At 38.9% G+C, this 26175-nt stretch overlaps 1 protein-coding gene across 3 annotated transcripts in view; it reads right to left on the bottom strand.

The window, feature by feature from the left end:
• LTBP1 (latent transforming growth factor beta binding protein 1) overlaps nucleotides 1–26175 on the bottom strand; it is a 196184-nt gene that overhangs the window by 158419 nt on the left and 11590 nt on the right. For all 3 annotated transcript variants that reach the window (XM_039352347.1, XM_039352349.1, XM_039352350.1), the window contains exon 3: nucleotides 9997–10282. In XM_039352347.1, the coding sequence (XP_039208281.1) occupies nucleotides 9997–10282 (286 nt within the window). The remainder of the gene's footprint in view (nucleotides 1–9996; nucleotides 10283–26175) is intronic.

The following is a 26175-nucleotide window of genomic DNA, read 5'->3' as shown; positions in this document are numbered from 1 at the left end:
AAGATTAGTAGACTCCCACAATGAAACAGGAGCTAAAACCTTCCCCAACTTTGTAACAACCTCAAGTTGGATCCACGTCTCTAAATCTGTCACAATTTGTTTTTGGATAGTTCTCAACAAGCAAAAAGCAATTTCAATCGCTCTTCTCTGTAAGTCATACTGGTGATGCCAGGTAAGAGCTTTTGTAATAGTTCTAGTAGGGAGAAATTATTTTTGACAGCTGTCCATCATCTAATCCTTGGGCTGACCTAGGGGATAAAGGGTTTTGAAATTCACAACTATTTCACCTCTAGCAAACTGTCCCTACAGGAATTCACAGGTATAACCGGAGCCTCAAGAATACAATTCTTCATAACCTCTTTGTCTCTTAGATGGCCATCTAATGACTTTTGCTATTTCTCCTTTGTTCTGCCAATATTAAGATTTCCTATATTGATGTACAGGTAGTCCTCAGCTTACAACCACAATTGAGCCCAAAATTTATATTGCTAAGTGAGAACTTTTCTCCCCACATTTGTTAAGTGAATCTGGCTTCTCCATTGACTTCGCTTGTCAGAAGTTGCAAAAGGTTGTCAAGCATCTGTAAGTCATGTGACCATATGGATGCAGCAATGGTTGTAAGTATGAAAAATGGTCATAAACCACTTTTTTCAGTGCCGTTGTATCTTTGAACGGTCACTAAGTAAACTGCTGTAAGTCAAGGACTATCTGGATTGTTATTAACTGCATGTCAAATGAAATTCACTGCTAAATATAACTTTAAATAAAAACTGAAAAAAATCTTTTCTTCTCTGACGCTTTAGGCTTGTGTGGTTGGAGCCCCTTATAGGTCATATGTTTGTTGCTGTTGGCCAGATTTTCCAACACTTCTGCAAATACTGTTAAATTGGGGGCAACTGCTATATACAAAGAAAGAGTTAGGAATTGGACTGGATTGAAGCAGAGAAGGTGGGGTGAGTGGAATCTGGAGGTTCCACAGGGACAGGGAGAAGCAAAAAAGGCACATTTGCAAGTGAAACTGCTATGTACATGACACAAACAAAACATGAATGGATGGGCTAGGCTAGGGAAATAGAAAAGGAATATGTTCCTATATGGTGCTAAAAATTCTCATCCAAAGAAAATAACATATTTGTCCAGAAAATCCAAAGAAAATAAAATATTGCCCAGATCGGATCAAAAGGATATAGCTGAATACTGCAGCTTTTTCTTTCATTGTGTAGCTTTCTATCTACAAAACTATTTCTTAGATATCAGCAACAATGGATGGAAACTAATCAAGGAGAGAAGCAACGTGGAATTAAGGAAAAACTTCCAAACAGTGAGAACAATTAACCAGTGGGATAACTTGCCACCAGAAGTTGTAGGTGCTTCATCACTGTAGATCAGGGGTGTCAAACTCAATTTCATTGAGGGCCGCATCAGCGGTTGCCCTTGGGGGGCCCGGTGGATGTGGCCAGGGTGGGTGCGGCCTACTGGATGGACATGGAGTGGGTGTGGCCTACTGGGTGGGCATGGCCAGCTCTACATCGTTCACGTCAAGGGTGCCTGTGGGGGCCTGGGCAGGAGTGGGACAGATCTGAGGGTCTCTGGCAGAAGGGGGTGGGACTGGGGCAAGCGCCAAGGCATGGTGCATTTCTTCATTCCTCACAAAGGATGTCACCTCCCCAGCATGCACCCAGGGGGTGGGGCCAAAACAGCAGGGCTGGTTCCTTGCTGTTTCTGGACGGCCTTGTGGAGCTAAGACTGAATGCGTTTCAGCATAGATGGCCACCACAAAATTGTACAATGGCTCCCTCCCAGCCGGCCTGGGCTAGGGCCAAGACAGCAGGGGCCGTTCCCTCACTGTTTCCAGGATGGCTTTGCGGGCCACATGAAACCACTTCGCGCGCCGCATCTGGCCCCCGGGCCTTGTGTTTGACATGTCTGCTGTAGATTTTTAAGAAAAGACTGGGGAGCAATTTGTCTGAAATGGTATAGGATTGGACTAGAAGACCTCTGAGGTCCCTTCCAGCTCTATTCCGACTGATTGATATTATAAATGTTTTAAAAGCTTATACAATTTCATTCCACCTTTTGATCAACAACAGGTGAGTAGCATAAAAGTAATGAATCAGTCAAAGAGAAAACTAAGAGTGGTTTCTACACATGCTATTTGTATAACTCCAGAATGCTCTCTAGCCCTCTGTTCTCATGCTCTGTGTTCAACTGAACGAATGTATTTCTGCAATAACAAAACAAAAGTTTTTCTATTTGCAGCAATGAGGTCCTGAAGAGTTTGCAAACTGTCTCTCTTCCCACCAACAGCAATAACTCCTGTCCCACCCAACTTTGCACTTTCAATTCACCTAGCATTCGAGTCACAGGTCCTTAAAGGGGAAAGGTGCCTTGGCAGTTTCATAGGTCATACTTCACAGAAACAGTTTAGAACTTTAGATTATTGTTGCATATCATCAGGCACTATCCTGCTGGTTTCACTTTAAAATACTACAGGATTTAAGTTGGACTGTTTTGTCTCTTTGCAGATGCTTGCATCTGTTCCCTTGGTGATAAACAGGGAAAAGGAGCTGAGAGAAAACTGACAAGGATTCTGCCTCCCACCCCTTTTCTTTTATGGCAATCATCCAGCTGTAAAGAGTACCATGCTGTTGATTGGGAAGGGTTTTTTTTTAAGTGGCTCTATTTTATGCATGGCTGAGGATGATGGGATTTTTGTTCTTTCAGAACCACCTTTTCTCCTCTAAGGCAACTTTTACTATTCTGACCCTGGTGTCTGTCTGTAAGCCTACTTTAGAATTTACACCCCTCCCTCCCCATTCCAGCCACTTCAATGTGTCACTATGGTTACAGTTGCTGATTGCAAAAGTACCAACAGCTTACAGTCTTTCACCATCACAGGTAACAATAGGTTTTTAAATGCAACAAAGTAAGGATGGCTTGGTGGATTTGACAATAATCACTTAGGGCTTTGGTTTATTCCTTGCCTTTTTCTTGCTTTCCAAGATCTACAGTGGTAAAGATGACAGCATTAGTTGGCTTCAAAAGCGTTTGCAGGGATTCAGAAATGGAAAAAGTGCCGTGTTGCAAAAAAAAAAAAAAAAAAAAAAATTAAAAAAATCTCTGCAGCTTAGAGCCTGAGACCATGCTAAGTAGGGCATCAGGAGAAACTTTTCATCCAGAACAAATGAAATAATCAGCTGCTTAAAGGTCAAATGAAACTTTTCTCAGAAGCAGAAATATACAAGGATGACACCAATCAAACAAGCCATATCTGGGGCATACCACATATCTCCAGGACCCCACCTGTCAAAGATTAGAAGGAAAGCTTATGAGAAGCCACTTTGCTAATGATCTCAGTCAGCTGCAGGACACAATCATTTGGTAGGAAATAAGTATTTGATATGTCATTTGCAGCTCAAAATATTACCTCCAATTTCTTAGAAATCAATTGGATATGCTGTAAAACATGCCAAAGTAACTCTTGACTAATTTGGGATAAATAAGCTTCTTATGACTATGGATCACATTAATATTTATGGGGGTAGGTGTACAAAGGGGTGCAGGTGAGAGCACTGAGAACTTTTATTATAGTTTTCATCTGTTCTCCAGCTCAAAATAGCACAAAAAAATATGTCATCCCTTTTCAGTATAGAAGCATTGACCTTGATCATGTGCCTTGTCACCCTCCCAGATAAACTAGGAAATGCGACAAGCTAAACTCATTCTACTTTACTGTAAGGCTACATTGACAGAATCTTGCAAATCTGAAGGCACGAACTTATCACTTCCACTTTTAACGTCTTGATTCATTAAGATGGGTATTTCCTAAGTTTCTTTCTCTGGCCATTAAGTAACTGTGATCTCCTGCCTCTCTTGTTTCCTGGATGGCATTTCCCCAAGGTCATTCGTACATTCCATTATAGAATCCTGCAGACATAGAATTATTATTTTTGGTCCACTCGTCTTAGAGCAATACTACACCAGCTATGAGCATTTATGAATGATATGGAAGAAACTTTCTTAGACCAATTCACTGATTTACCATCAGATTTACTCACAGAACTATCCTACAGGAAGAACCAGAAAAGTAATATTCACAAGTGCCATCTTTCCTTGTAACTGGCATTTTTTTTAAGCCAGTATTTCTTTATTTTCATTTCCTTCAGCCAAGTATTTTGTTTTTGGCAAATGAGGTATGATAAACTGGGAATTGATCTTTCATAAAACACCTTCATAACTAGGGGAGATGCATATGACACAGCCCCATGACACAAATTAAATAGAACGGTATTTGGCAGATACTTATTCATTTGCAATGTACTAGCTATATTAGTAATATTTTTTGTTAAATCCAGTCCAGAAATAATAATTTATGCATTTATTCACATTTATTCTATCCTCTGAAAGTAGGAAAAAAACTATCTACTCAAAATTCAAAGTTGAGCAAAAAATTCTTTCTGCCAAGAAATGACATCTTGCAGAGAACTCAAATAAGTCTCTTGAAATTCTGGCTATCTGTAGTTTGAAAATAAATACAAGGAAAAGGAAAAGTGAAGTTTGCCACCTACTGCCCAACAGCATAACAGTAAATACACTGTATTAGCTTTGTATTTTCAAAACTCTAGAGGTGATTTATCCTTTCATTGAATATTATATATTTTAAATTATTGGACTCAATATACTTTCCACTTTTTCTTTTCTTCTCCTTGAAAATACATTAAAATAATATTATTTCAATTCCTGTGGCCAAAAGAAACTTTATTAACTAGACTATGATATGAACCCTGCATAATAAATGTGATTGGATTACAATAAAGTTTATTATAGCATACAGCCTAGCAAGGAATCCCTTTGAAAAGAGGCCAACAATGTCATATGTTCAAATAAAAAAAGTCTGCCAACAAATTAGAAACAACAGAATAATAAAACAATAGTTCAGTTTCACATAACGTTGAATAAGATTATTTTTGCATTTTCAATGAAAGGCATCAAAGAAAAGGTTATGCTAGGCAGAGATCTCTATAGGCAAGCATACAACAATCTTGTGTATAGAAGCTATGTGTCAGTGGTGTTTCCGAGCTTTTTCTTGCAAATGTCTATAATTCAAGATAAAAGACAGGATTCTCTGAAGCTTTCTTTAAAAATAGCAATTTTGATTTCTGAACATTTGAAAAGGGGCTCAGTTTTCACGAAGTATCATTGAAAGGCTGTGAAGAATCCCTTATTCTATTTTAGCCATGCAGATTAAAGGTAATCTGAACTTCAATACTCTGAATTTATGTGAATGAGAACTCTTCGAGCAGGGCTGACTGAATCCCTTTTTTGCATTCTTTCCACATTTTGAATATCAAATTCCTTGTATCCCACTTATGAATACACACACTAACTTCTGATCAATTTAAGTAGCGTTCACAAGACCAGTAAGCGATCAAGTAAAATTATCAGATATACTCAGCTACAGCCCAGAGTGAGTCAGCTAACTCACATAAAAAGGATCTCAGCTCAGCCTGCAATAGGTTGGCAATTTAGGTTTCCACAATCAATTCAAACCGATTTTCATCCGTCCATCCTGCTTGGCCAAAGAGATTCCACAAATGGAGGAGAAGAAACAGTTTTCATTTAATTTTGTTCTTTCTGAACACTCCTTTAGGAGACTGAGGGATTGGCAATAGACAGCAGAGGACAGGGGAATGGCTTAGGACAGGGGTAGGCAACCTTGGCTCTTTTATGACTCGTGGACTTCAACTCCCAGAATTCCTGAGCCAGCATGCCTGGCTCAGGAATTCTGGGAGTTGAAGTCCACGAGTCATAAAAGAGCCAAGGTTGCCTACTCCTGGCTTAGGAGAATATAAAATAAAGATATTACCCCAAATGACTTCCTGTTCCTTAAGCAGGAGCTCTTCCGTTTGCAGAAATACTACTTGAAATCCGGTTACATTCTCTAAATCAGTTTTTCTCAACCTTGGGAATTGTAAGATGTGTGGACTTCAATTCCTAGAATTCCCCAGTCAGTTCCCAAGCTTGAGAAACACTATTCTAAATATACCATGTTTCCTCCAAAATAAGACTGGGTCTTATATTAATTTTTGCTCCAAAAGACACATTAAGGCTTATTTTCCGGTTGGGTCTTATATTCGGGGAAATACGATACTAAATGTGTCCATCTGGCTGGCAGTCTTAACGGGCTTATTTCTGGGGTGGGGCTTATATTACGAGCATCCTGAAAAATCATGCTAGGGCTTATTTTCCAGTTGGGTCTTATTTTTGGAGAAACACGGTATGTAGGCTATAGGACAGTGATGGCAAACCTTTTAGAGACTGAGTGCCCCAAAACTGGCCCCATCCCCCATTCCCCCCTGCCCCGCCCCACCCTCCTTGCCCGCAGGGCCACTCACCGCCTCCAGGGCCCGCTGCAGATTACCCATGCAGCCCAGCAGCGCCATGGTGGCCACGCCCTCTGCTCGTGCCCCACAGCATCAACTGTGCGCAATGGGGCATGAGGGCAGAGTCTTGTCTACGCTGCCTGGCTGCCATATCCTTGGCTGCTGCTCCGTGTGGGTCACGCTCAGGGGCAACTCCAGGGGGGCTGCTGGTGAGGAGGGGGTCACAGGGGAGGCAAGGCTGGGGCAATGGCACATGTGCCCACAGAGAGGGTTCCGAGTCCCACCTCTGGCACCCGTGCCATAGGTTCGCCACCACTGCTATAGGATGTCATTAGGAAATGACTCAGATATGAATGGACTGAAAGGGCAAGGGTGTAGAATTGTAACACACATCAATCCCATCCTGCATAAGAGCCATGAATAATGGAAACTGGAATCCAACCTCCAAAGGGCCACATGTTGCCTATTCATAATCTAACTGAAGCTTCACAAAAGATATAAAGCATTTAACTATAAATGCAATCCTATTTACATATTTTCAACTTTTAAATTTTTATGTACAATAATAGGGACTGCAATAACTAAACAACCTATACAGAAGAAACACAATGACTTATACATAAAGCACTACTTTGTATATATGAACTTTTACCATTTTCCTAAAGCAGTCAATTTCCTCCAATTGTGCTGTGCTTCGATAACGGCATGTATAAAGAGATATTTTTAATATGGGAAGATGAAACTGAATAAGCACATAAATTAACTAATTGTCCTAGTACTCATTCTGCCTTTAAAAACTTTGATAAGATTACTTTTGACAATGGCCAATCAATCATGTCCTTTCATTGTTGTCCTTTTTTTAAAAAAAAAAATACTCTGTTATTCCTGCTTTTAAAAATCCACTGCAGGTCCCTTCCCTTTAATTTTGCCATCAAGGAAAATTGTGATCGTAAGTGCCCACTGTATACACACTGACAAGTAGATGTCATAACCCTACTTACAATGACATTAAGGCAAAATTTCCTTGAAGGCAAAAGAGACCAAGGAAGTGTTCCTTTTTCTTTGCCCTATAGAAGATCCTCCCCTTGAGGTCCAGCAAGCCCTCATCCTTTTAACCTTCTGGAAAACACTGAAGAACTGGTTTTCCCAAGTGTGGGAATGGGGTGAAAGCAGAGTTGGAGGATAGTATTGTAGATTACATTTGAGAAGTTTGGTTGTGGTGCCAGAGTTCTGGTTTATTGTTTTTTGTTCTTATTTTTTGTGGGATATTGTTTTATCCTATGGTTGTGAATATAATGGTATGTTTGGTCTAGTGCAGGGGTAGGCAACCTTGGCTCTTTTATGAGCCATGCTGGCTCAGGAATTCTGGGAGTTGAAGTCCACAAGTCATAAAAGAACCAAGGTTGCCTACCCCTGGTCTAGTGATTAAGCTAGATCTAGTGGTTTAAGGCAGTTTGGTCTAGTGGTTGAGACACCAAGCTATAGAGCCAGAGACGGTGAGTTTAAGCTCCACCTAAACCATGAAAACCAGCTGGGTGACCCTGGGTCACTCTCTTTTGGCCCAAATCACCTCACAGAGCTGCTGTTGTGTGGAAAATAAGAGGAGGAAGGTGTGTTGGATGTGTTCACCACCTTGAATTATTTGTAAAAATAATAAAGGCAGATAAATAAATAATAAGGAACGGCTTTGTGAGACAGGAGGAAGAGTCACAGACTGCATGGGAAGCATTTCAGAAGATTCTATTAATATAACCTTACAAAAATGATAGAACTATTATTCATAGTTGTGGTTCTTGTCTGGACTATCTCGAAGGGCTAATATCAATCTTGCAAGACTCAAAGAATTTCTCCCGTCTTCTCCTTTTACTCTCTGGAAAACAAGTCCTTTTTGAAATGTTTCCCACCCTCTTCTGTGAACAGAATTGTCCAGTCTGTGGCTCTTCCTCCTGTCTCTCAAGGTTATTCTCACATATAATTACAATGAGCTACCCAGAGTTCTGGTTTTAAGATGAGTGGCTATATTTTAAACAAATAAATAAACTTCAGAGATGGAAGTTGTCTTGTACACTATTTGATCCAAGACTTATGCAATATAGGAGAGCCAAGAAATACCTCCTAACAAGCAATTTCCCAAGAAATAGGTTTCATTAAAACAAAATAGTTTTTAATAGGCCAACTCTCTGCTCCCAAAAAGAATTGATTCTTGGTAACAATAGCTTTGCTTGGAATGCACAAAACTACCAGCTTGTATGTTATCCAGACTCCTTGACTAGTAATGGTCTTTGTATGGATTTCATTCCTGAATGTTATATGAAACTTTTGTCCTTCTTAGGCTTTTAGGGAAAAGGCGAGATCTACTGCTTACCAGCAAGTATGTGAGGGAATTGTTGTGAATGATTATAAGAATGATATTGTGTGTGCCTAGTACTGCCATGCCTCACCATTTCAATGTTTTCCAATGAAAAACAGAGGTAATACATTTGACATATTACATATTACATCATCTGGAGAAAAGACAAAATGATAAAAAACCACATTAAGAATTCTTTTAAATTGCAAGGTGGTGTGATGTAGACTCCAGAAGTAAAAATTTAAAAACAACTTAAATATTGGTGAATGCAAATGAAGTCAGTAACTCTGTTCACTTTCAAGTACAAACCAGCATTTAAAAAGTGGTTACTGTTTCTAGTATGGCCAGTTGTAGGTCTTTATTTTCTGTTCCAGTCCTTCCTGAAGGAGACGTAGATGACAATAATTTTCTTAAAGACCCTAGCCTGAATCTCCCTTCCTCATTCTGGTAATATCTATGAAGTCAAATTACTGGCAGAAGACATTTTAACTTTCTTCTGAAGCAATATTAGTTACTTTAAGATGACTGATGAAAGATACTTCGCTACAAAAGGCATTGATTTTCCTCTGCAACAATCACAATATAACTCAGGGTGGAGGAGCTGCGCATACACATCTACATCTATCTATGTCTACATCTACATCTGTGTCTATATCAACTATCTATGAAGGGAGGCATTCATTTACATGTTTATATACAAGCATGATGAAGAATATGGGTGACCTCTGATCTAGACAATATTTTCTTTTTGAGAGTCCATAGCAACATTTATATCATTATACAAGAATCCACTTTATTTTTATTATAATAGACACTTCATTCATGTTCCTAGGTTACTCCTGATTTTCCAGCTCTCAAAGCAACCAAATTTGAATCCAAGTATTAGTGACATGGCTCTCCAGTGGGCTACTGTCGCTAATATAAGCCCATGTCCACAAAATGCCACCAAACTAAATTCCTTGTTACCATTCAATACATTTTCAAAGGCAATTATCCTACCAACATTATCTTTCATTGATTTAATATACAAAAAAGAATCAGACCTATTGATTTTTTTTTTAAAAAAAATGATGTCATGATCTTTAATTATAGAAAAATGTTGTCCTTATGAAAATGCTCCAAAATGTAGGAAAAGTTCTCTATGTAACAGCCTGTGCGGGAAGTTGAGGACATTCGTAAATTTGTCTTATAAACTACAGTCTCAAGTAGCTCATTAGACAAATTTAAAACATGCCCACATGCATACAGTAATGAAAAACTTACTGTGGCTGTGTCTGCTGAGATAATCCAGGAGGTTTCTGCTTGAGTGTGAATGTCATCTGAGCCATGGGATTTGATTTCTGCTGGACCTGCACCTTCTTTGAAAACATCTGCTGAACTGACCGCTGAGGGATAGGCCAGGGTGGAGTAGCAGGACTTGGTCCCCCAGGTGAAACAGTTTCTTGCTTAGTGGCATCTCCACAAACACTTCCTTTTGTACCAGACTTACAGACACACAACTGGGGTCGTAGACACATCCCTCCATTCTGGCATGGTGGTGAACAGTTAGCTAAGGGGGGAAAAAAGGACATATAAATAGAAAGATAAAATATGTTTGTGTTACACAATCATCAAACAAAATCAACTCTTTGGGATTGAATTCTGTACAGTGCAAACAGATCCCATATATGAAGTCATTGAACTCCTTGCTGAGTAGCAGACACAAATATACTTGAAGTTGTACAAAATAGGCAGAATTTACAATGTCATGAGGTCTTCCATTCTCATGCTGTCTACTGGAATTATCTGAGGAGCTAAATAATAATAATAATAATAATAATAATAATAATAATAATAATAATAATAATAATAATAATAGTAGTAGTAGTAGTAGTAGTAGTAGTAGTAGTAGTAGTAATATGGATGATCTGAAGCTGTATGGAAAAACATCATCTGAAATAGAATCGCTGCTCAACACTGTCCGTATATATAGCCAAGATATTGTAATGGAGTTTGGCTTGGACAAATGTGCCACACTTAATATCAAACAAGGAAAAATAATGAAAACTGAAGGAATCAAGATGCCCCACGAAAATAACATTAAGAGTCTGGATGAGGAAGAGTACTACAAATACTTGGGTATCCTTCAAGCTGACAACATCAAGCACACTGAAGTCAAGAAAAAGATTAGAGGTGAATACATCAAGAGAGTGAAGAAGATCTTAAAATCCAAACTCAATGGAGGAAATACCATAAAGGCAATCAACACCTGGGCAATCCCAGTCATTAGGTACACAGCTGGAATAGTGGACTGGACTCAAGCAGAACTAAAAGCAATGGATAGGCAGACCAGAAAAATAATGACAATGAATCATGCCCTTCATCCACGCAGAGACATTGATAGACTTTATCTACCAAGGCAAATAGGTGGGCGTGGAATGCTACAAGTACATCAGATGGTTGAAGAAGAAAAAATGGCTTTGGAAGAATATCTGAAGAACAATGATGAAGATGCACTGAAATTAGTATATCAGGAAGGCTTACTAACTACTGGAGAGACCAAACTGGCCTACAAGAAAGACCAAATGAAGAACAGAATAGAGGCATGGGAAGACAAAGCACTACATGGCCAATACATGAAAAAAATAGCTGGGAAAGCAGATAATAATAAAACCTGGCAATGGCTAAGAGCAGGAAAATTGAAGAAAGAGACCGAGGGACTAATTCTGGCTGCACAAGACCAAGCCTTAAGGACAAATGCATACAAAGTCAAAATTGAGAAGACAGCAACAGACAGTAAGTGCCGCCTATGCAAAGAAGCTGAAGAAACAGTGGACCACTTGGTAAGCTGTTGCAAGAAGATTGCACAAACTGATTACAAGCAGCGGCATGACAAAGTAGCAACAATGGTGCATTGGAAGATCTGCAAAAAATATCATTTGCCTGTAAGCAAAAACTGGTGGGATCATAAAATAGAGAAAGTCATAGAAAAGGATAAAATTAAACTGCTCTGGGACTTCAGAATTCAAACAGACAAGCACCTGCAACATAACACCCCAGACTTAACAATTGTCGATAAGAAAGACAAAAAAGTCTGGATAGTGGATGTGGCAGTGCCTGGAGGTAGCAGAATAGAAGAGAAAGAACTGGAGAAGATAACAAAATACAAAGACCTACAAATAGAAATAGAAAGACTGTGGCAAAAGCAAGCAAGGGTAGTACCAATAGTCATAGGCTCCTTGGGTGCAATCCCAAAACAACTGGAGCACCACTTGAACACCATTGGCATTGACAAATTCGCTATTAGTCAATTGCAAAAGGCGGCCTTATTAGGAACTGCTTCCATCCTGCGACGATACCTGTAATACCATCAAACATCCACATCTGGATGTTTGGGTAAGGACTCGATAGGTAGACAAAATCCAAATCCAGTCTGAACATCTGGCTGACTGTGCGATGATCGATAATAATAATAGTAGTAGTAGTAGTAGTAGTAATAGTAGTAATAGTATATCAGGAAGGCTTACTGACTACTGGAGAGACCAAACTGGCCTACAAGAAAGACCAAATGAAGAACAGAATAGAGGCATGGGAAGACAAAGCACTACATGGCCAATACATGAAAAAAATAGCTGGGAAAGCAGATAATAACAAGACCTGGCAATGGCTAAGAGCAGGAAAATTGAAGAAAGAGATCGAGGGACTAATTCTGGCTGCACAAGACCAAGCCTTAAGGACAAATGCATATAAAGTCAAAATTGAGAAGATAGCAACAGACAGTAAGTGCCGCCTATGCAAAGAAGCTGGAGAAACAGTGGACCACCTGGTAAGCTGTTGCAAGAAGATTGCACAGACTGACTACAAGCAGTGGCATGACAAAGTAGCAACAATGGTGCATTGGAAGATCTGCAAAAAACATCATTTGCCTGTAAGCAAAAACTGGTGGGATCATAAAATAGAGAAAGTCATAGAAAATGATAAAATTAAACTGCTCTGGGACTTCAGAATTCAAACAGACAAGCACCTGAAACATAACACCCCAGACTTAACAATTGTCGATAAGAAAGACAAAAAAGTCTGGATAGTGGACGTGGCAGTGCCTGGAGAAAGCAGAATAGAGGAGAAAGAACTGGAGAAGATAACAAAATACAAAAACCTACAAATAGAAATAGAAAGACTGTGGCAAAAGCAAGCAAGGGTAGTACCAATAGTAATGGGCTTCTTGGGTGAAATCCCAAAACAACTGGAGCACCATTGGCATTGACAAATTCGCTATTAGTCAATTGCAAAAGGCGGCCTTACTAGGAACTGCTTCCATCCTGCGACGATACCTGTAATACCACCAAACATCCACATCTGCCTATCCCAGGTCCTGGGTAAGGACTCGATAGGTAGACAAAATGCAAATCCAGTCTGAACATCTGGCTGACTGTGCAATGATCCAATAATAATAATAATAATAATAATAATAATAATATAAAGTTGGAAGGGACCTTGGAGGTCATCGAGTCCAACCCCCTGCTCAGGCAGGAACCCTACACCATTTCAGACAAATGGCTGTCCAGTCTCTTCTTAAAAACTTCCAGTGTTGGAGCATTCACCGCTTCTGGAGGCAGGTTGTTCCATTAGTTAATTGTTCTAACTATCAGGAAGTTTCTCCTTAGTTCTAAGTTGCTTCTCTCCTTGATCAATTTCCATCCCTTGCTTGCTTTTGCCACAGTCTTTCTATTTCTATTTGTAGGTCTTTGTATTTTGTTATCTTCTCCAGTTGCTTCTTGCCCTGCCTTCAGGCGCCTTGGAGAATAGCTTGACTTCCTCTTCTTTGTGGCAGCCCCTGAGATATTGGAACACTGCTATCATATCCCCCCTCATCCTTCTCTTCGTTAAACTAGACATACCCAATTCCAGCAACCGTTCCTTATATGCTTTAGCCCCCAGTCCCCTAATTATCTCTATTGCTCTTCTCTGTACTCTTTCTAGAATCTCAGCATCTTTTTTACATTGTGGTGACCAAAACTGGATGCAGTATTCCAAGTGTAGCCTTACTAAGGCATTGTAAAGTGGTATTAAGTGGTAGAAGTTGTTGTTATGACTATCAAATTAAGTTTCTTCAGGGTGAAACTAAAAACCAGATTTCCCATCCTGCTGCTACCTGGTTGCAGCCATTCTGCCTGGGAATTAAAAAAATTGAGCTGTATAGCTGAAGGGCACTAACTGGAGAAAGGCTGATATAGGTTGTTTGTTACCAGCAAATCTATAACTTCTGTCTGCATCAGCTACTTGATCTATATACCATGACACAAATACTCAACCTTTATGTCATATTTTTATAAAAAACCACCATCATGTATGTCAAATCATTCAAAGCAGTAGGTGAACAGCTTTTTCTGGTGTTTGTGTAGGGAGGGGGAGGCATGGAATGTTTAGAACATGTTGCAAACAGAATGGCTGAGAATACATCCAATTCACAAACTGGTTGCTTTGAGATCTAGTCAGTTATAAAACTCTGGCTTACCAAAATACGTGCAAAATCCTATATTTTTCCTCCTCCCTTTAAGATGGTCCCTACCAATCAATTATGGAGAATTCCTGGCAATAAGAGTCATAGAATAGAGAACTATTTTTCATTACAGGATTTTGAATGAAATTTGGGAGTCATTCATCAGGTAGGTTTAATTGGATTTAGTAGCCTCCAACACATGCATTCTATGATCCCTGCTTTTTAAACATCTTTTTCTTGGCAGGTAGACCAACACTCATGCAATGCACTAGATTGCAGCTACCCACTTTCATTTTTTAAAAAAGCTTGTGTGATCCATTTTGGGCATGCCAGCCCCCATTCCTTTTTGATTAAAATAGGTTTAATCAAAAGGGAGCCAGAGTTTGACAGATACCAAGCAAGATTTCTGTGGTGATGCTGGTGGTCCCCATTTACCTCAGGAATTGAGAAATAAAAGCTTAATGTCTTTCTCCCCAAAACTGGTCTTCTGACAATTATAGATGAGAAAGGCTTGTAAATTCAAAGCACGCTGCAAATTTTTCTATGATTGTTTTCAGATATAGAGAAGTGTTTCACAGGTCATCACAATAACCTGCTTGCTTTAAGTGTTGGAGAATATAACAATTTGGGCAGATTTCAAGACTATGAAAAGTCAAGATAAATCAATCCTAAAATATAAGTCATCAATCTACAAGAACTTATTAGACATGAATTATGGCCTATTAGTAATCAAGACTGCCAACCATACAAAGATAGGTAAGCCAGAAAAAGAAGAGAGAGCCAGTAACTTTAGCCTATTTTAATTAACAGCAATGCTAACTATGCAGATATTACGTGGACCAGATGTACATAAGAAAGCCTATGGTGCAACACTGCTGTGCAAGAAACACATTTTGAGAAAGAAAACTTATTTGTTAATTATTTTAAAAGATATCACTTGAGAGTTGCACTTTATTTTTCTTTTAGTAAATATTTTTGCTGAGTACTGTGGAAAAGGGTTGACACAGAAATGCTGCATATGTTTTATGTATTTGTTTTGTCCTGAAACAAAAAGAGTACACCCTCTGATACACATCAAGTGCATTTCTCACTTTCAAATCTGCTCCATACTGTAAACTGAAATTGGCAAGCTGCTTCTGTCTGGACTAAGAACTTATTGTTATTTCCAATTATCCAATTGCTTTCAGATCTCCAGCGAATGCAAAACAGATCCACCATGTTCTTCTGGGCTCATGGGACCTTTAGATGCATATAATATACCACGAGGAACTGACAGACCAAAAGCAGCCTGACACTTAACCATAATGATTAGTTTAGGTGAGAATGATTGAGTAGTTGAGACAGATTTCCTACAGGCTTCTTGAAAACGTCTACTGGCAAAGCTATCTGTTCATGCATGATTTCAAGCCACTATCAGATTTCTTAGCACCACATAACTCACCTCCACTCATTGGTCAACTGAATGCAATGAGCAGATCCAGCTCTTGCATTAGAGCAGATAATTGTCAATAAAATACCTAGACTATCATCTGTGGCATGATGATGATTTACCTAAAAAACTTTGGAAGCTCATCTTTTTGTATATATTAAGCCTCTAAAACACTGGTACTTTTCTTATCTGGCTTTAAAATACAGAACAAGACACAGCATGTTTAATTCACCTATTAGGAAAACATCCTTCAGTCAAATAGTTTTTATGCAATTGCTGGCAATAGCGAGAAAAAGCTGTTTTGTGTCACCAGGGCCATTTCCAGCTACCTTTCTATTGAAGCCACAATAACAAACAATAACAAATTGTTTCAAGGACAAAATATCAGGCTTCACTTCTAATTCAGAATAAAATTTTTACTTTTGAATAATATTTCATTAAAAATGTATTTTAAAAAATATCCAGCACAATGTTACAAGTGATATTATATTTGGGAATGAGGTTCTGTGGGAATGGGCTCTGCATCTACTGTTCCCTAAGAATGAAATCTTCCTGAATGTTGCAGGCATTACATGCAAAGAAGTAAGCATAGAATCCTACTGCTATTACGGAGGTGAGAGGTTTTATGAAGGCTGGGAAAATAATGTAAGGGAGAGTAGATCTAAACAACCAAGAAACAGAAGGCAAGTCCATTGGCAGCTTATGTCATAAACAGCAACTCAATCCATGTGGCATTCATAGAGACTTTTCTTTATGAAACTCACTACAAATATGAGTAGAAAATCTTGAAGTTTCCAGGATTCTGTATTTACCTTAGTCTACACTAGTGTTTTTCAAACTTGGCAACTTTAAGATGTGTGAACTTACTATTTACCTTAGTATAGACCCAGCAGGCTGGCTGGGGAATTCTGGGAGTTGAAGTTCACATATCTTAAAGTTGCCAAGTATGAAAAACACAGATCTACATTAAATATTCCTTACTAAAATACATGTTGTTCTTATTTCCTTGGCCTTATCCAGATGCATGGGGCTTGAAACCTGCCATCAAATCCCACAATTTTCTTTAAATCTCCAAATATTTTAATATCAATGTCAACTCTACAACGAACCTAGCTGAAGCCATCTTGCTCATTGCCACACAAATGGGAGGGGATCCGGAGGATTTTGCTAGTCTAAACAATTCTGTGTCACATGGGAACCAAGGTCATTCTATCGGCTACGTTAGCGGGTTGGACATTTTGTTAGAAAGCCCGCCAACCTATTCTATTGGGAAATGAGGATGACTGCATAGTACTGGGGTGGGAAGTTTAACTTTATCATAATATAATTCTTTGGGGAGACTCTCAGACTTGGTTTCACTTTTGACTGTGCCGGTATTTTGTATCCAATAAATGTGTTCTTTGAGGAACCTTCTTGCCTCAGAGTTCTGATTTATTTGGCTCTATCTGTCGAAACCATGACAATCAAATTAAAATGCAGTATGCTGTTTATTGTCACTTGCAACTTCACACAAGGACCAGACCCAGTACAAGTAACTAACAGTTGCAGAATTAAGGGAAAACATAACCAATTAACCTTTATTAACCTTTTTAACTCTTAACCTTTAGTTAAGCTTCCCTCCATTGTTTTGAATAATTTTGCCTCCATAGATTCCCACCCTAGATGACCTCATTTTTTTTTGTTGTTAATTTTCTAAATTAAACATAAAAAGCTGAGATGCTGCAAGGCATCAGGCTTCTTGCATTATTTTATTTTATAAAAATCTCAACATGCTCCCATTAGAGAGTCCATTGCTTTATTAGAATGGTTTGTCTCCTTAGAAAAAAACTAAATAAGCTAGGAGAGACAGATAACATCTTACTTGCCTGGAGGAAATGAAAAGAATAACATCAACAGTTTGACTTTAGGTAAAGGGGTATTTTGTAACTAATTGTGGTCATGTGAGAACATGTTGTAGAACTCCTGCAACATGCTTTCAAAATTCCAGCTGTGACCAAATTGTTTCCTATCCCCAAATTACAGCATTTGGAGGAAATTATTTATGCTAGCCAAATACATCATCACGGCATTCTAGGATTCTAGCATTCTCTCTGAAAAATTTCCAGCATTATCTTCCATGGTCATTGATGATCATTCTGCAAGTTAAATTATCTGTTGAATGACCAGTATGGGGATTGTCCCGGTTTTATTACAGAATAGAATAGAATTCTTTATTGGCCAAGTGTGATTGGTCACGCAAGGAATCTGTCTCTGGTGCATAAGCTTTCAGTGTACATACAAGCAACAAGTGACAAATCATGATCATAATCATAAAATACAATCATCATAAATCATAAGATACAACACTCAGTGATAGCCATAGGATATTAAATAAGCAAGCAACATAAATCATAATAGGATACTAAATAAAAACAACATAAATCATAAGATACAAACAACAAAGTTATAGTCATAAGAAGCTAAGGAATTAGGTAATAGGAAAGATGAGAAGGATAAGGATGCCATATCTAAGTGGTTATCAGAAATAAGGTTTGATCAGAGGAATTGACTAGTTTATGTGGATTTTACCCTAGCTCAAGATAAGCATGCAAATTCTACTAAATTAGTTGCAACACTCTTATCCCTACCCCTAACTCCAATTTAGGGCTGACAGAAACATGTCAATGGAAACTATTTTGTATAATGCCTGCTGGTGCATTTCTTGTGATTATGAATTATTTCTTGTGATTAAGATTATCTAAAGTGATTGTTCTTTCACCATAAAATAAGGAAGGATGCAGTGCCAGTAATTATTCATTAAAATAATTACAAATTTCTAAGCAACAGGAATGCACGTTCCCTAATGAAACAAAGCAGTGGTCAATGAACAGAACTTTTTCTAGAATATCCCACATTTAGAAAGCTGAACTCAGGTGAAGGTGATCTATTTGAATTAATCTCACTTTATTTTGTTCAAATGACATACAGCTAGATCAGTGGTTCTCAACCTATGGGTCGCGACCATTTCACAGGGGTCGCCAAGTAAGGCTGTCCGCCATTTTTTCCCCTTTTCTGGCAGGTGCCTTACCTCCCATGGGCTGGGCCAGCTGGTGGCCCAGCCGGTGGTCGACCTGCTCCATTTCTGCCGCTTGCCAGCTACACCTTGGCCGGCGCAGGGGGCGGCATCACGCATGCGTGGCGCTCCCGAGCAGGAAAAGTCCTCAACTTACGACTGGTTAGGTAGTCCTCGACTTATGATCGGTTTAGTCCTCAACTTACGACCGGTTTAGTCCTCGACTTACGACTGGTTGGGGGTCGCGGCATTAAAAAGGTTGAGAACCACTGAGCTAGATCTATCCTTGAGTAAATCCCAAGAAAGGGGATCAAACTCCTTCACTTCTGAAAAAAAAGTAATGGGAATTATCAAGATACTGAGGAGACAAGAAAGAAAGCTACTTTGCATAGCATCCTGTTTATCATTCACAGACTGCATACACATGCATGCAATATTTGATTTCTCATTTCAATATTTCCCATTAGCAAGAACAACTAAACTAAGGGATCATTTTAAAAATTAATATGCTATCTGAATGAGGATTCTAGATTTCTCTTCTCAAACAAGCCAGAAAATATAAATCTGATTTGCAATTCTTCAGTATAAGAAACGTAACCAGCTTGGAGACCAAATTTGGAGGAGAAATTTAGACTTTGTGAATGATAAAACAGGGCCCACCCTAAGTTTAATTGACCATGTTTATTTATTTGATTTTTAACCCCCCTTTTTAACTTTATAAATAACTCAAGGCAGCAAACATATAATACTCCCCTTCCTCCTCCTGTTTGCCCCAGAACAACAACGTTGTCACTATGTAACTTGTGGCTCCTTAGGAATTGTGCAGCACACCCTCGAAGATTAAAGCAGTTATGCATGACCTCCTGAAGAACTGTAAATCACAGCTGTTGCTCTCAGTGGCATTCGGATGCCACAACCTGGATGGTATATGGGTGACTCCAAAGAGTTATGCTAGCTTAAAAACCTCAGTGAACCTATCCTGTTATGCACATTACAAAACAGTTAACGTAGCCATTAGTATTTTACGGTCCCCAATATCCTTAGCCGTCAGAGTTCTCAGTTACAAAATAAGCACTGAGCTTCCGCGCCTCAAAATGAGATCTCAATCCTTTCGTGCACGAGAAGGAATGCAATAACACAGAATTACACTACATCTTAAAAACAATACCTCGTAACTTAAAACTACATCTGACACAGATTTCAGCTCAAACAGGAAACTATTCCTAGACTATAACCTAATGCATGAATTAGTACACCCCAAATTTGAGTTTATCTATGCATAGAATTTTACAAGTTACTTAAACCAGAATAGCTTCTTAATAATATGAATCAAGCTTATGATAACATATAACATTATTCAGTGATACGGTAACATGGTTCTTGATACCCATTTTTAGTAGACTTTGAATGTGATTAAATATATACAATATGCTTAACTGGTCACAACAAATTAATGGTAAGATAACTTCTATGAATTTTTAAATCCCTGATTTATTTATTTCAGTTATAATCCTTTCATGTTCTTTTTTGTACTTATTTAAATATTTTATTTCTGCATCCAGTGTCTGCAGAAGTGCAGCCACAACAAATTTAAAATAATAATTGTATTGTATGAAGTAGGTCTTGTTACCTCCTTCCTCCTCTATTAAAATATAGATTGATTATTTGGGTGGGTCATTAATGACATTGCTGGGAATATAGACTTTACTTTTATTTATGGAACAATCTCTGGGGCCATGTATCATCCTGCAAATCTGTGGCATGCTATCTAACATGTTGTGAGTAACTTTGTATTATATCTGTTCTTTCAGATGTGTTCAGGACACTTATGGAAAAAGAAATGCATTTTCAGCTTGATGCTTTCCACAGAACCTTTACCTAACCAGCACCAGCTATAATCTTATTTATCAAACACCTTAGCAAATATTTAATTTATTTGGCCAATGGTACCCTGCATTTTGCTTCTATCTAAAAAAAAATTACGATATCCAAGGAAACAGTAAAAACATAAAATAGTATAGACAGCACAGATTAGAGCCAGCCATAACAGTTGGCCTATTGAAACACTAACCCTAGGCCAGTGGTGGCAAACATCTGGCACGTGTGCCAGAGGTGGCACTCAGAGCCTTCTCTGTAGGCATGTGCACTGTCACCCCAGCCTCACTTCTCCTCACGGCCCTCTCCTCACCAGCAGCCCCCCGGAGGAGAGTCGCCCCAGGCACGGCCCGCGCAGAGCAATGCAGCCAAGAACATGGCAGCCGGGACAAGACTCATGCCCCGTCACATGCAGATGATGTTATGGGCAGAGGGCTTGGCCGCCATGGCGCTGCTGGGCTGCCTGGGAGATCTGCTGCAACAGGCCATGGAGGCAGTGGGTGGCCCTGCAGATGGGTGGGGTGGGGGCAGGGGGCAGTGTGGGGCAATTTTTGGCACTCAGTCTCTAAAAAGTTCATTATCACTGCCCTAGGCCCACTACCAGAACCAGATCTTAAAGGCTTTCTGGATCCCAATGAGAGTGCACACCACTTGAATTTTTTTTTTGGGTGGGGGGAATGCTGTTTCAGGGGGGAGGAGCTACAACAGAAAATGTATTGGCCCATAAGATGACAACATTGAATAGAGGGGTCCTGAAGCACATCCACTCTGCCAGAACATACCAAGCGGACAGAAACCATAATCCATGACCCATCAAATAATCAGGCCCTATACCATAAAGGGCTTTATGGTGACAACCAATACTTTGAACCATACCTGGCAGCCAACTGGCAGCCAAGGCTGCTTGTTTTACAATGGAAATACCTGGACATAATGTAAAGTGGTCATTACTGCTCACGCCACTGAATTTTGAACCAACTGTAGCTTCCAGAGCTCTTCTTCAAGAGCAACCCTGTGTAGAGTGCATTGCAATGATCAGTCATGAGATGACCAGACCGTGAATAACTATCTGAACAGTCTCTATGAAGGTTACAGCTAAGTTCTGAAAAAAGGTAACCAAATTGTGGAAATATACTTAATAGTAAGTTCAAATCAACGTATGGACTGATTTTTCTAATTTCCAACCATATTTTTGAAAGCACTCCATTCTCTACCTACCACCTCCTGTTTTTTACCTACTGCAGAGGTCCCCAACCTTGGCAACTTTAAGTCTTGTGGAGGAAGACTGGCTGAAGAATTCTGGAAGTTGAAGTCCACAAGACTTAAAGTTGCCAAGGTTGGTGACCCCTGACCTACTGCATACAACTCCCAGTTTCTCCTGGTACTCTTTACCTCTTTCCATTTCTGCTTTCGAACCAGAGTTTCTTTCACTCATCGCTATAATAAAACATTGCTTTTCAGTTTCTTCTGCCCCATTTCCTTCTGTTCATGTGACTAAGCCATCTTTGGCTGCACAATCTTTTCATTTAGAACATTAAGGATGAGATAAATGAATGACTTCTGCACAAACACAGACTTACAGCTCTCCCATGATAACAGTTTGCTATCTGTCAGTACAATTTTCTGTATTTTGGCACCATATTTGGGAGGGGGGAGCTCTTCTACAATTCTTGGCAGCACCAGAGGGTTAAATATGCAGTGCTATGTTTTTTCTATAGAGACTATGACTTTATCATATTTGTGAAAGCACTGGGAATTCTAATAAAAGTGTGTGTGTGGTTGCTGGAATTCTTGGTTGGCCCATTTAAAAACATCTGATGCATTCCTGTAGTGACATCTACAGTTGTGTAAACATGACCTCTAGAAATAAAGCAGAAGCCATGCCTTCTCTTTGCCAGTCTGAATCCTGCACTCCTAATCAAATCTTAAATTTTAGCTTTGAGCCACATAGCCCATAAAGATCACTGCATCCTTGCCTCTTCATAATTTGTTAGTTAAATGCAATTGCGATCTAAGCCACTACAAATGTAGTATTCTGGAATGTTTCTGGTATTTAATAACTGATTTTACTAAGCTGGATACTAAAAATGATCTCATGTTCCTATCATGCAGTAGGGTTTTTTTTCAGTTAATGTTTGCATTCTTACCATCATTGTGTAAACCTATCACATTTGCAATGAAATACATTAAGGCAGAGCAAAATAATTTAGGACTCGCCAATTCTTGGGTCTTGCAAATCCAGACAGTTGATAAACAGAAAAAAAAAAGATTGTTGGGTCTCATGAATTATCCTATATCACTAGAAGCTACATTTGGCCAGATGGGGTATAATTTATGCAGACTTGTACTGCACCAATTGTTTTCTAACAGTGAATCAATAAAAGCATCTCCCTTCTGGCCTTGAGTGGTAAGCTCTGTGAAGCCAGCTTGATTTTGTTTCTAATTTTAAAAAAATATATTCAAACTATATTTTTATGAAACCTTAGTAGCCAGCTGTTATATTTCGACTTGGTTCGCTCAGTTCAGTCTGGCCTCTCCATCCAGAAATATTTTAAAATACCGCCACTATTGCAGGAACTGTAAACTGAAACATGGGACATACCACGGCAGCAGTGGGAAACAGAACAAACACCTCTTCACAGTCTTGTTTAAAAAAAAAAAAATCAAATGAGCATGTAAAGCACCAAAGTTCCACAATATCCATTCATCTGATTTATAAAGCTGACCAACTCCACAGAGTCTCTGGACAGCTTACATACATAGAAACAATCCAAAAACAACAACCAAAGAGAAACAACAATGCACGTCCAGGAGAGCAATAAAACATCCAACCTAACATGTTGGGCCCCACTAGAGACTCACCACCCACCTAGATCAAAGCCTGGGAGAAAAGCCACATTTTTAAAGTTACTTGGTGTCACACAAAACCAACAAAGCTGTTGCAGAGTTTTGCATATTGTGGTGCAAAAATCTGCCCAATACTACACTATTTATGATAGAAAATTATAGAGGAACAGGGTTACTCCAACATCCCCTCGCAGCAGTGGAAAGCAAATCTATGGTGACAGAAGCATCTATGAGAGTTTACCATGACAGTCACAGTCAGTGATTACTGAAAGCAGGGTACATTTCCCTATAATCAGAACTCAAATGCAGTGATACAAACAGATTAAAAATGTCTAGAGCATCAGGAGAGGAAAGTGGAAATTAGCTCACCCACAAGCCTAAGTTTTACACTTGCAAAGAAATGCCATACAATTGCCACGGGTATAGTCAGCAACTTGCTGCTTCTCTTTCCCCAAACTACATAAGAAAATAGAATCTCAGTCAATTCTGCATCAACTATTGGGATATTATCAAAACCAGAGCTATTATATCAGAATTGGTAAAACCCAGTTGATCTCTAAGTAGTAGCAAAGACCTGCAGAAAATGCTAACATTTTGCTGCCACCTAGCAGCTGTCCAACTTTCTGTAGTCCAAACCTGACAGCCCTACCAGAAATATATAAAGATAGCCCTCAACTTATGAATACAATTCGGACCAGAAATTTCCATTGCTAAGCAAGCTGGTCATTAAGTAAGTCCTACCCCATTTTACAACCCAAATTTTTGCTATGATTGTTAAGTGAATCACTGCAGATATTAAGTGAATCACACCATTGTTAAGCAAATCTAGCTCCCCCCCCCCCGACTTTGCTTATTGAAAGTCATCTGGCAAGGTTGCAAACGGCCATCATGAACAACCCCCGAGATGCTGCTGCAACTATGGTAAATACATACCAGTTGTCAAGCACCCAAATTTTAATCATGTGACCATGGGGTATTGCACCAGATGTACCATTTTTTTCAGTACTTTGTGACTTCAGTCAGTAAACGAATGGTTGTAAAGTTGAGGATTATCTGCTAACCACAGTGGATTTTTTTCTTCACTTTATCAGGAAAGGCCCTTCTACATCATGCACGAACACATGAAATTTACATGACAATAAATGGTTCTCTGTTACCATTAGACTGTCTATTGAATGGCCTTGGTTTGGAAAAATATATACAGCTTCCTTCTGAATGGCATTTTGCCAAAAATCTAAGTAGATAGGCATTTTATTTGGGGGTTTTCTTCAGCATACTAATACTTAAGTTGATCGACCGCTATAATCTGATTTGTTTATCTCTTTGCTGGTTTGTTTGTTTGTTTTTACTTTGTGGGAGTTTTTTAAAAGGTTTTGTTAATCTTTAATGAGTTGTCTTGAGTACTTAGTACCAAGACATAACATGTAATACAAATGTTTTCATCTTTCACAAGATATGTATCTGGAGCCAAAGCTGCTTGTCTCCATGTCTTTGGAAACAGGAACACACAAGAAGAAGTTAGGTGATGAGATGCTTTGAATAAACAAAAAACATACGGCCGCTGGAAATGAAAGAAAGAAATGAAGAGAGACTGTCGAAACATATAGCTTCCATAATAGGTACTCTGCCTCAGTAACTTCAGGCTTGAAGCATAACCTACAACTGCAGGGACAAAGAACCACATTTAGAAAAAAGGAATGAATAGGAATTCACAGGGATGAAGAAACCCGGCTGCAAAACCAGAATTCTACAATCTTCCATCTTCTCTCCGTAAACACCAGTTCAGAGTTTTCAATTATTGGCATGTACCCATATTTTTCAATATGAAATATCATACTGGATAACATGCAGGCCTCTCACTTCTTGGGCCTCCCAATATGTTAGCATTCTTAACAAGTTTATTTTCTAGCAAATGAGTATGACTGGCCATATCTTCAGTGGCAAATGTTTTATGAACTGGCAATTTTCTCTACAACAGATAATTGATCAGCACCTAGAACCTGTTAGTCTACATTATATTGTTTCTCAACCTCAGCAGCTTTAAGATGTTGGCTGGGGGATTCTGGAGAAGATACTCACACATCTTAAAGTTGCTAAGGTTGAAAAATACTGCTCTAAATTATAGTAACCTAGCAAACGTGGTCCCATGTACAACCATGACTGTGTCCTATCTACAACACAGTCCCTTAAATCCCCAAAATCTTCAGTACTTAGATCCAAGCCTGGATACAATCTGATCCAAAGAATTTCCAGAATGCTCTGGGTCCACCAGATATCTTTGATTCCTCCATTGTTGAGATGGGATTGCCAGAGATCCACAGGTGTCTATACCAGCAATACTAAATCATTTTTTATCTTACCCACTCTTATATGATTAATATAATCATTTCAATCATTCAATCATTTCATCATCTTTTTTATCTTTCTGCAATCAGCATCTGCTTGGAACTGAAAAGTTCTTTTCTTGCATTTCTGCTATATTATAAGTCAATCCTTTTAGCCTGTACTTGCTGGAAAATAATAACTGAATAAACTGATTTAAAAAAAAAAAAAAACCAGCATGGTATGTCTGACAGGATCCATATCTCATGAGGATACAAGTAGAGAACACTCAAAATGCTCTCAAAATTCCAACTCTGTCCATTGATAAAAAGGCTGATTTTACAGTTAATGTGTATGTGGAATGGATTAGCTCACAATTACCCTTATTATACTAGAGAGGATTTTCATTCTATTACCAAGGACAGGTTTCATTCATGT

The sequence above is a fragment of the Crotalus tigris genome, unplaced genomic scaffold (genome assembly GCF_016545835.1).
Source record: "Crotalus tigris isolate CLP2741 ecotype Arizona unplaced genomic scaffold, ASM1654583v1 scf7180000018420.1175843, whole genome shotgun sequence".
Classification (NCBI taxonomy): Eukaryota; Metazoa; Chordata; class Lepidosauria; order Squamata; family Viperidae; genus Crotalus; species Crotalus tigris.
The sequence above is the reverse complement of the archived record's forward strand: the minus strand, read 5'-3'. Positions and strand labels throughout refer to the sequence as shown.